General features: G+C 43.7%; 1 protein-coding gene across 6 annotated transcripts in view; it reads left to right on the forward strand.

Annotated features, from left to right (window-relative positions):
- LOC311028221 (protein FAM131B-like) overlaps window positions 1–12,103 on the forward strand; it is a 51,285-nt gene that overhangs the window by 13,767 nt on the left and 25,415 nt on the right. For all 6 annotated transcript variants that reach the window (XM_084032615.1, XM_084032616.1, XM_084032617.1 and 3 more), the window contains exon 2: window positions 9,667–9,704. In XM_084032615.1, the coding sequence (XP_083888741.1) occupies window positions 9,667–9,704 (38 nt within the window). The remainder of the gene's footprint in view (window positions 1–9,666; window positions 9,705–12,103) is intronic.

Genomic DNA, 12,103 nt, shown 5'->3' on the forward strand with positions numbered 1-12,103 from the left:
GGACGAGCAAAAGGCAGCAATTAGCATCTTTCACATCGGAATGTCGTAGTCGTAAGTCCGGTCACGTAATAACACCTGAAACATTAACACTTGTTTACGGGGGGGGGGCACACACATCTTCTGCTGTGCAATCATGTATTGGTTTGATTATTAATCAGAAAGAACTTGGAAAATCCTTGAATCGTTTTCAAGGAAAAATGCCAAACATCATCTAATTCCAGGATCTGTATTGTGAGGATCTGCTGCCTTTCTTTGTCTTAAGTGACAGTAAACTGAATTTAAAAAAACAAAGAGCAGAACATAAAAAATAATTGTAGTCGCAGACTTCGAAATGTTGAAAGCGTGAGATGAGCAATAGATTTTCTTTAATCCATCAGCTGATAGACCGATGTCGGAGGTGCTTGAACCTGTAAGCTTGTTATGTGGTGTTTGCCGATACGGGTCCTGATGGTCCAGAAACCTGGACTGTGTGACACGGTTTCCACAGACGTTGTACTGTAAATCCTCTAATATAGGCCCAGGCCTTTATTTACTCAAGCGCATCGCGGCTCAGGCCTTTATTGGAAGGAGGCCAGAATTCTATTCTATTTGAGCAAAACGGACTACCAGTAGAATTAATAAAAAACAGATTTTGTGTCTATTTGAACCTATAAAATATTAGGTGCTCCGCAGCTGCCATATTACGGTAAACAACGTTCACCGCTTCCCAGTATTGCACGCTTGGTGGGCTGCCACTAGGAGGATGATTGACAGGCGCTCTCCTTCATACAACCACACCCACACTTCATGGCTGCACCTGATTGGACGATCGCTTTCACAGCTGTCCTGTCTGCTCCCGGATTTCAAACCGATCAACATGGCAGCACGTTTGGAAACTTTCTCTTATTTTACGACAATAGTTCACCGAAATGTGTTTCTGAAAACATTTTATGCGAGAAATAAGCTATGCAGTTGCTGAATCTGTCTTTATTTTAGATCGACAACAGTCAGTTTAAAAGATTTTCGAGAGCTTGCGGGGGGCGGCGGCGCACCGTCTCTCGAAACTTGCCGCGACGCGAAGGCATTACAAGGCTTCTTTCATAGACAATGAATGGGAAGCGTGGAAATAATGCTGCCTGTGGACACGTACCTTCAGCCAAAATCACACACTGAACTAAGTTAAAAACTTGAGAGCCCTGCTGTATGGCTTGGATTCATTAGCAAACATTGCGCCCCTGTGGTACTTGCATGTTACTATCACAAGCATAATGTTGAGGCCTGCCCAGAAAAACGTTGGTTCTAATAATAGCCCCGGCCTCCATTAGAGACCGGCCTTTATTTACCTCCACCGACAGTGAGACCGGCCAATGTTAGAGACCAGCCGGTAATAGAATAGAGGCCAGTATTAGAGGATTTACGGTATTCACGTTTTAGCTCACATGAAGAGTCTCTCTAGATGGATCAAGATCAACTCAAACAAGGATCCTCCTGTCTTCTTGCCACGCCAGCGAGCGAGGAGAAGCGTTTGATTGACAGCAGACCGGTGGGAGGTGAAGTGCAGTGAGATCGTAAAAAGGGTCAAAACCACGTCAAACACGAAGGATGAATAAAGAGAAGTCATCCACCGTGTTAATGGTCATTAGGTCTGGTACTGAGTGACAGTAATGACTGTGAAGAAAGCAGCGTTTTCTTCCAGGTGCTGCAGGGAACTCTGGGTAAACGTCCATCAAAATGGCAACCGAGTGATCAGTGACGCTGCTGGCTGTTTGCAGTTACACTTATTAGTCTAAACAGCTGTTGCTGTTTGACAAGACGCTGTGTCATTTTCCATAAAGTCTGTGTACTGATGGGCTTTTTTCTTCTCTTTTCTTATCGTGGGATAAAACATTAGAGGCAATATTCAAGGAAATACATTTCTTTGATTTGCCAAGATACTTTTTTCCCATTAAGAATGATGTGATCAGGCTTCTTTCCGACCGAAACGCAACATGTTTCTCCTCGTTTTGCATCACCATGATCACCAGCTGGATTCTTTCTGTTCACTACAAACCTGCCGTTCCCTCCTCCTGCTTTCATTATCTCTCTGCCTTTTTGGCTGTATCTTATTTTCCCAACCGCCCTCGCCGCCGTCTCTGCAACGTGCGGTTTTTAAGCTTTGATCAATCCCTCGCTCACGTTCTTCCCCTTTGTTCCCCTCTTCCATATATTCCCGTTACCCTTCTCTCTTTCTCTTTATTTTCTTGAAAGACTTCAGCTTCCCTCTTTGTCTCTCTCGCCGTCTCCTTCCTCGAGCTCCTTCAACTCCTGAGGTCTCCGGTGTGTGTGTGTGTGTGTGTGCCTGTGTGAGTTTGTATGTGCCCCCATGTGTGTGAGTGTGTTGTGAGGAGTAAATGGCCTCCTGGATCCCCTGGGTCACATCTCAAATGTACTCACAGAGAGCAGAGTCATGACTAAGACTGCATGCCTTTCATTAACAGAGAGAGAGAGAGAGAGAGAGAGAGAGAGAGAGAGAGAGAGAGAGAGAGAGAGAGGCTGAGGCGTACAGGTGTATCCTAGTTTGGCTTAAGTTAACATCAGGAATCAACAGCTCTGAAATGTACTTTGTTTTGTTTCTAAAATCTGACAAAACTAATAAACAGCATACACAGTCAAATAAATGCAGATTCCTACACCGTTTTCCCCCTGCTGCATGAACTCAGTTTCCACCTCTCCTGCACTCTTATCCCGAATTAATTGAGTTAGAGTTACTAGAACGTTGCATGGAAACCCGTTGCCCTAAACCACAAGCTAAAACTAAACAGGTTAAGTTGTATTAACACGTCAGTAAACAGATCAACCAACACACGCTTTCTTAAATCAATTATTAAATAATACCACTGTATATAAGGTGCTCCACTGTACATTTTAATTAGCAAGTACTTTGTAACAAATAATTGAACAATATAGCGACATTGCTTCATTTGTGTCATAAGTGAAAAACATATCCAGTGAGTGCTCCATTGCTACACTTTAAGTGACGGCTCCACAGCCTACTTGCAGCAAAGTTTGATTTGATTGGGGAATTCAGCCAGCCGTCTTCTCTGCGGGGGAAACAATCCTTCCTGTCCATGAACATTGAGTGTGCACAGAGAGGAGGGGCTATTCACAGACGGGTCCGAGAGACAGCGAGACAGAGAGAAAGCGGGGGGAGGGGCTGATGCACTGTCCGCACCTCTACGATTAAATATGGTCAATGTTGATATTCTGACGGGCCGCCCCAAATAAATCAATGTATGGGAGTGTGTGTGTGTGTGTGAACGAGACTGAGTGGGAGAAAGAGCGCTATGCGGAGTGCTATTTGTGGCGCTCGGTGTTGATTCTGTGGCATTGCATCACACATTGGTCTATGTATGGGAAACACTGACTAGTGATAAGTGGAACAATATCTTTTTCTTGAATTGTATGAATTGTATCTGTAACTATACTCACAGTGTGTTACAGATAGTGTATCAAAGATAGGATTCGATATTATGCAGTCCTTTTTAACCATTTCTTCCGATCTGGCACTTGGTCCCTACGTTTCTTTTTTTAAAAGGTTGACACCTCAAAAAATTAAAATTAAAAAATGTAGGCAGGTTCTCTACAGAGGTGTTGCTCCATGGAAATACATTTGCTTTCTGCTGACTGGATTGATTGATGGTTTAAGTAGCAATTATATCTATTTTTAAAGTGCCTGCCCTTTAACAAACAGTTTCTAATGACAAAACATCTGGCGGGTCAGATCAACACAATGTGCTAACAGTGGTCGTAAACTAGAGAGTAGCTTGCTAACTCCAACCTCCAATTTAAACAACTTACTAATTATAATGTTGAAGGCAAGACACACAAAAAAAGATCATGAATTCATTCACACACAACAACTACAATAATAGATCAAGATTAAACTTCCACAGCTGCATCACTTTTTTGCCAAATCACTGCAGTTTTCAGACCAATTCTGCCGTTGTTTGCATGAAGCTGACACGCTAGTGAGTTGCTGGTGAGTTTGAGAGGATGAATTCCCTCACGTCCATCGTAAACGAACAGGCCGAACTTCTCCAAATGAATCTCTGCATTGCTGCTGGATGTGTAAATAAGCTACCGTTTGCCAACAAGTTCCCTATATCAACTTAACAATTATTAAACGATATCTATAGTTTAAGAAGGATCAGCATGTCTTGTAGCTGCTTTCTGTTTGTGTTCATCGCCTGTTCTGGTGGATTTCTCGGGTATTAACGTTGGTGCTAACTGATGGAAGAAGTTATATCCTTCTTTTCTATAATTATCAGCTAGAGGAAAAAAAATATTCCCCTTAGCAGCCACCTGGAGCCAGAAATGCAAAGATACATCTTCACTAAGGCTCAATGTGTAGGATTTGGTGGTGCTTTCACCCTCTTCAAGACTGTGGAAACATGAGCCGCCAAGTGCAAACCATGGCAACGCTGCCCGCCTCTCTCAGAGGCCGTCCATACCATAATAACACTCCTTCAGACGGCAGTGCCAGGGTCATGTAAAAACATGAAAGGCTCTTGCTGGAGCCAGTGTTTGGTTGGTCTATTCTGGGCTACTGTAGAAACGTGGCGGTGCAACCCTGTAGACTTGAAGAGGACCTGGTCCCCATGTAGATACGGATCATTCGAAGCCAAACCACTCTTAGTTTCAGGTGATTATAAACAAGTGAAAACATATTTCAGGATATTATATTCCATCACTGTTAACAGCTCCCGTGGAAAGTTCCAAGCTGGCCCTTTAACTGTTTGAATAAAAGCTATTAGTTGCAGTATTTTTTCTCTCTTTCCAACTGGAGGTAAAGCATTTTGAAACCAAGCCTTGATGCAGCTCAACAGTTGGTTCTTCCACTAAACAAATCAATTGACAAATGGACTTTGGTACGGGGTGCTCGTGTCTCGTCCCTCAAGACGAAGTACAGCATCTCCAAACAGTGACACCCCCCACACCACCTCCACCCTCTGCCCAGAAGGGATTTATCAATATTGATTTGGATGGAAAGCTTAAGTCTCCATTGAAGTGAGTATGGAGGTTATTTTTAGGTGCCGTCGATCGGTGCTGCTCCCTTCTGCGTGGGCGGGACATGAGAGAGAGCACTAGATCGATGCGGACGGCTTCCATGAGGATGTCGGGTCTATATGTTGAGAATACAATACTTAAGAAATGTCGGCTGTGGGTGCGAAAGTGGACTGTTAAGTGAGTCCAGGCTGCCTCATTGATTTCGGCTGGTAAATCCACTTCACTCAGACTTTCATCTGAAAGGAGACGTAAGAGAGGAGGTGGACTAAAGGAGGATTTTTAAGCTTTGAACAATGAAGCGTTCTCCCAACGCGAGCATCGAAAGCTCAAGATTACTCCCTCTTGAAAACAATCCTGGAGTGATATTAAAAAAAAGACATAAGCACCCTTATCTTGACTTCTGCCATTTGTCGCTGATGTTGGACTAATTTCATAGCACTTGATTTGAAGTTATCAGTGTCTGCTGCAGGGTTCAGGATCCCGCAGGAGGAGGAGAAGCGGCGTTTTATCTCACCACAAGATATCAGAGATGTAGGTTATAATTTGTGTTAACACAGGGGACGCCTCTCCTTTCAACGCCACTTAAATCTAATATCCGTCACCATCCGGCCTCACTGACTCACACGGGTCATGCCCCCCCCGTGCCAAAGAACGCTGTGGATAATTAATCTCATTTCAGCACCGCCGGCGTTGCACTGGACAGACATTTCATGTTCGCTCGGCTTTAATGACGCGATGAAAGATGGAGCTTCCGAGAATCTTTACGAGCTGCTCGGGAGGAACGGAGCTTCCACACTACTGTTCTCGCTGTGAGTCACATCCTGTTTCGGTTTTATATTTGGGACATAATCCTTCCGTCAAACACAATGTCCCGAACAAGGCCAGAGATTGTGACTCAGAAACAATTAAACGAATCAAAATGACTAAGTTCAAGTGTGAAAATGAGCTAATTCAGCAGCAGGAGGAACTAAAATGAAATTAACGATTATTTCGATAATCCATCTCATTAATGCAGAACTCCAGATTCTCACGTGTGAGGATTTGCTGTTGGTTTTGCATTTCTAATAACATGTTGAAACAATTGTATTGAATCAATAATGGGCAATGGGAAAGCAAACTGGGAGGGCTGACACTCACATCACAGCAGAGTATTTATTTAGTATTATTTAATACTAGTAGAGTATTCTACACACAACTGGCATCAGACCTTCACTTTCATGTAAAATCCTCATAATGATGGTCAATAGAGGGTCAGAGCCAGAATTTTTGCTTCTCGATTTGCAGATGTTCAAGTAAATATACCAAGATGTTTTTAACGGGTCTAGAGCTGAGATTCTGGTGCAACAGAAGCCATTCCTTCACTTTGCTTTAGTATTATTATCATTAATCGTACTATTTGTGTTTCTGACTAACACTACTCTTCTTTATGTGGCTCCATTCCAGTATATGCTTACCGTAAATCCTGTAATATAGGCCCGGGCCTTTATTTACTCAAGTGCAACGTGGCTCAGGCCTTTATTGGAAGGAGGCCAGAATTAGAGACAGGCCTCTATTTCTGTTTGAGCAAAACGGACTACCAGTAGAATGAATAAAAACAGATTTTGTGTCTATTTGAACCTATAAAATACTAGGTGCTCCGCAGCTGCCATATTACGGTAAACAACGTTTACCGCTTGCCAGTATTACACGCTTGGTGGGCTGCCACGAGGAGGATGATTGACAGGCGCTCTCCTTCATACAATCACGCGTACACATGGCTGCACCTGATTGGACGATTTCAAACACACCAACATGGCGGCTCGTTTGGAAACTTTCTCTCATTTTATGACAATAGTTCAGCGAAATGTGTTTCTGAGAACATTTTATGCTAGAAATAAGCTATGCAGTTGCTGAATCTGTCTTTATTTTAGATCGGTCCAGTTTTAAAAGATCTTCGAAAGCTTGCGGGGGGCGGCGGTGCCCCGTCTCTCGACACAAGCAGGCATTACACGGCTTCTTTCATAGACAATGAATGGGAAGCGTGGAAATAATGCTGCCTGTGGACACGTACCTTCAGCCAAAATCTCACACTGAACTAAGTTAAAAACTTGAGAGCCCTGCCGTATGGCTTGGATTCGTTAGCAAACATTGCGCCCCTGTGGTACTTGCATGTTACTATCACAAGCATAATGTTGAGGCCTGCCCAGAAAAACGTTGGTTCTAATAATAGCCCCGGCCTCCATTAGAGACCGGCCTTTATTTACCTCCACCGACAGTGAGACCGGCCAATGTTAGAGACCAGCCGGTAATGGAATAGAGGCCAATATTAGAGGATTTACAGTATGTAATCTTAAACTAAAGTATTCCTGCTTTTATGTTGTGTTTTTCCCACATATCCAGGTTTTATCAAACTGATGACTCATGTGGGTTTGATGTTTCCACATGCAAACAGAAAACAGGATGACTAGTGCACATAAACATACTCCTTCATTACCTTTCTGACCCCCTGTACTCCACTTCCTCCTCCGACTGTTCCTGCTTGCTTTGAGAACTTCGACTGAATATCCAAAGCGCCGCGTCGAGCCACGACTAATTATCTCCCCACCGCGAACATGCCACACTAATCCCGGTGTCATTTCTCCAGACCGAGAAGAATTACCATCTGTCTGCACCATCTCTCACAGGAGTGCTGCTCCGTCGCCGGAAGCTTTGTGACAGATAAAAAAAACAACAATGTCTTCACATTTGACAGAAGCGTACTTAGAAAAGTATGTGGCTGAAACTTTTCACAAAGAACAGCGAATGTCTGTCATGCCACAATCAACTTGGAAAGGAAGTCAAAGTACATCCACGTATCTCTATACGGTATATATTATATATATCATATATCTCTATATAACCCAGCTGACCCGTTTGGTTCGTCCATCACATCTTTCACTGTTTGCGGTGCTTCACACAGCAGCATGTGTGTGAATAGTAAAAAATGGAAACAACCGCCAACGAAGCATCGAAGCTGCACGAGAACGAGAAACAAATGGGACCAAGGACAAACGGAAACAACTTGACAATAGAAAACTTAATAGAATGAACATTTTTAAACTCTTTTACATCACATCCCTGGTCGTGTTTAACAACATATGCCGAAAACATGATCTATTTCTTCATATTTTTCTGTCAAAATCAGATGTTTTATTCTTCCTGGAAAACACATCGATCAATCTGCATCTTGGGCCATGCACAGAGCCGGAGAGGGTTGTGAGCTGATCAAACTCTCCCGACGTTCCGCCCGCCTGCCGATCCCGTTTCACTCGGAAATATGTCAGCATACGGAAGATGGATGCTCTGGAGATGCAGCTCCACTTTAAAACACAGCTGACAACCTGTTACTGCTACAAAAAGTCTGGCATTCACTGTAGAGATCATTGAAAATGTATGAGTCACACCGGCTGAGTTCAGGAGAAATGTATTTTTTATCATCGTGGAAGGGATCAATGCAGCTCATTTCATCATTTCATTGTTTAAATGTGTGATTCTGCAGCACCAGCAACAACAACTAATAGGACGAAAAAAAGATCTATTTCCTGGACTACTTTCACACAACGCAAGCGTGTGAATCACCGTCCACACCTCTAGATGATTTCAGAGATCCAGCTACTGTCGGTCTGGTGTGGCGCCCTTAAAAAAGATGGAGGAACAACGGAGACAATGAGGTGGATTAACGATGGTTCATCTCTCCGTGCAAGAAAAGACAGAAAATGGAAAGCTAAAGACCTGTGAAGAGCTCGGATGGGGCCGACACACCGCTGCACGGGTTGATGGAAGTCGACTTGCGGGGGAAAATATATCTCCAATCAACGCGACAAACGTTCAATTAACTGTTCCTGGCAACCGCATCGGCATCTGTGTCGCCTGGCAACCAAGTGGACGAGGCCCCTGCGTCACTCCATACCACAAAAAGACGGTGCCAGACAAATGCCTCCAATTACGATACCGCCACTTAACTCTGTTAACATGGACACTGAAGACCTCGGTTTCCCAACAACGCATTCATGCCCTCCACACATGTGCTCTCAACAGGTCGCACCGGACGACCTCGCCGATAGCGCTCAAGGTCAGCGTGTAATGGAAAGTTAAGCCGGCGATCGTCGAAAATACTTCAGGTTGCAGCTGGGCGAGACCCTGTTTTCTATTTTACCACCGCTGAATGATTAAAGTAGCTCTCCATTACTTATGATAATAACGAACAGAATGGCTTACCCCTTTCATCACCCTCAGCTATTTCAGAATCATCTCTGGCCCTCGTGACTCACACTGGCCGTGCCCTTCTGTGTGCCAAAGCTTGGCGTGGGTAATGGAGAGAGAGAGACAGAAAGAGAAAGAGAAATAGTGGGCAGCGTTGTCATTTTCCCTCGGCGAGCATGTTGAGGCTGCATCAGTTTGACATAGTGTTATCTCCCTCTCGCTGTCAGTGTTCCTCGCTCACACCTCCGTCTTCCTGTTCCTACTCCACTAGCCCCCCCCCCTCTCCTATCGTGGATGTCTGAGATGAAGCCATCGTGTATTCCGGACGGGTGTTTTTCCTGCTTCCTGCCGTGGTCTGATACCTGTAGCTACCTGTGATAATGAGATTATCTTTAATTCTTTCTCTCTTTGCCTCTCCAGCAGTGGATGCGGTGCCGGTACAGAAAGATGGGGATCAGGTAAAACGCTATTTTTTTATTATCTTTCTTTGAATGCTTCCATCGTTGCTGCACACCTCAATCCATTTTTCACATTTTGCTGAAAGCCACTGTGACAGAATACAAAATACACCAGCGCCGGTGTCCTCAGATTGCCTCTTAGATCTGAGCGGTCAGAAAAGTGTGTTGTGTGTGTGTGTGGTTGCGACTGTCGTTTTCTTGTCTCCTCAAATCTATTAGAGGTGTGAAAAAGAAGCGCTGTTACTCACCCAGAACTGCCTCCTGCTGTCGGAGGGCCAGGCCTCGCCTTTAGAAAGGTTGCCCACATCTAAACACCGTAAAGAGGATAAATGATTCACTACGTGCAGAGTTTTTTCTTCTTTTCACGGCCGTCTTTTGTCTACAGTACAATCAGAAAAAGTGTTCGGAGAATGTCACATACTTTGTTGTTTTGCCTCTGTACTCCAGCATGAAGGCGTTTAGTTGAATTAAAAGGGGACTCCACCAATTTGACATATCAAAGTCTGTTCTGAAGGAAAACAAAGGTGCCGTAAGCGTGTAGTTTGTAAGAGTGAGTTTACCACAGCTGTAACCTGCTCCGAGGTTTGTGCATGTGTGTACACTTAAGAACCGGATGCCGGACCCCAAGACGGCGCCTATTTACCCCAAAGAGAAGTGCAGTAGTACGTCACACTGCGATGATGTCGCTTATTTATAAAATCGCTTTTCTCGGCTCGAGGAACGTTTTTTAAACGTAGAACCTCCGTGCATCAAATATCTTATGTGACATCGTCAGAGTCTCTTTTACAGAGGAGCTGCTGCCCACTTCTTATTACCACGCTGGGCTACAATCAGAACGCACCTGATTAAAAGAATTTCAAATCATTAGGCCCCATGTTCCCACAGTTCCTTTTTCATACATTTGTATCAGATTGTATTCCCCTTTCTACCAATTTGGTAGCCATTTACACCCAACCTTTTATCCAGTAGCAATACTTATTTTAGCTAAATCTGGTGCGCCCATCTCTTTGTTTATTGCAAACATTTAATGTAAGTGCACATTGTCCTTTTAAATAAAGAAATGAGAAAACCCTTACGAGAAAAATCGTAGAAATATGGGAACATAGGGCCGTGGGCCCATTGGGCTATGGGTACATAGGGCTGACCCCACTGTCATAGTGTAGGAAAAGTAAGGAAAGAGGATGCATGGGATAAAAAAAGTGATTTAATAGTGAGTTAACAGATATTTATTCTAATTAACTTTGCAATTGCTGCTTTTAACTGTCCTTTTGTGCGTCCGTCTTTAATGGCTAAAATTCAACTTTTGCGGGCGTTCAGGACACTCATAGCTGTTTATACGTAGTTTAACTCAACGCACCAGGACAAGGCAGCCATAGCCCAAACAACAGGATGTTCTTCTTCTCTGGCGGAGCATCACGAGGGCTGTCAGTGAGTCGTAGACTTCAGACAGTCACTGAAATATTAAATAGGACGGGGAGTCCTGGTGGCCAAGTCCCTTGGTGTCTTCACACTACCAACTCTCCAATAAAGCCAATAATTCCCATAAAATGATTATTACTACACTACATGAAGACAAATTTGATCTTTATTTGTCTGAGATTTGCTCTGCTCGGCTGCCTCACAGCGGACCCTCGTGGGTGTGAATCGGCTGGAGTTTGCTCTTTGTTTGGGGTTTCCACGCTTGTCCCGAGACCGCTACAGTCCATAATCCAGATAAATTAGTGGCCGCGGGTGCGACTGTGTGTGTCAGCCATGCGATAGTTCGGCCAGGGTGCAACCTGTCTCTCTCACCCATTGTGAGAAGGGAAAGCAGGCATAGACCAATGGATGTCTGATTGGGTTTTGGTTCAGAAGAGTCAGCCGGAACACCTTCAAATTTAAGATCAAAAATCAGCACTTTAACTTTACTGTTATATTAAATGCAACATGCAGTACAGATAACACAACAAATGTCACAGTTTTAAAACTTTCTGAATATTTACTGTCCATTGAATTAATCCATTTCTTAAATGGAAAAACAATGTATCATATATGATATATTGTTATATATCATAAGTTTCTTTTAATACTGAGCAGATCAACCTGCCTTAAAGATCCTTAAAGAAGTGCACTAGTCCTTTTTCACTGTCTCCGATAAACAAATTGCTTTTTCAAAGGCTTTTCTCACCAGACAAAAAAAATATATTAATGACATCTTGCTAAATTATAATAATATTTTCCCTATGTGGTGAGAAAGATAGAAAAATAGACCTCTAAAAGCTTACATTAGTGTGTACCCATGTGTGTATGGCTGCACTCTCGTGACTGGCTGTGCGTGACTGTGAAGGTGTGTGCGTTGATGGTCTCTTACCGAGGCCACGGAGTCGCTCTCCCAGGGGCCCAGACTATTACTGAGCCAT

The sequence above is a fragment of the Eutrigla gurnardus genome (genome assembly GCF_963514095.1).
Source record: "Eutrigla gurnardus genome assembly, chromosome: 17".
Lineage (NCBI taxonomy): Eukaryota > Metazoa > Chordata > Actinopteri > Perciformes > Triglidae > Eutrigla > Eutrigla gurnardus.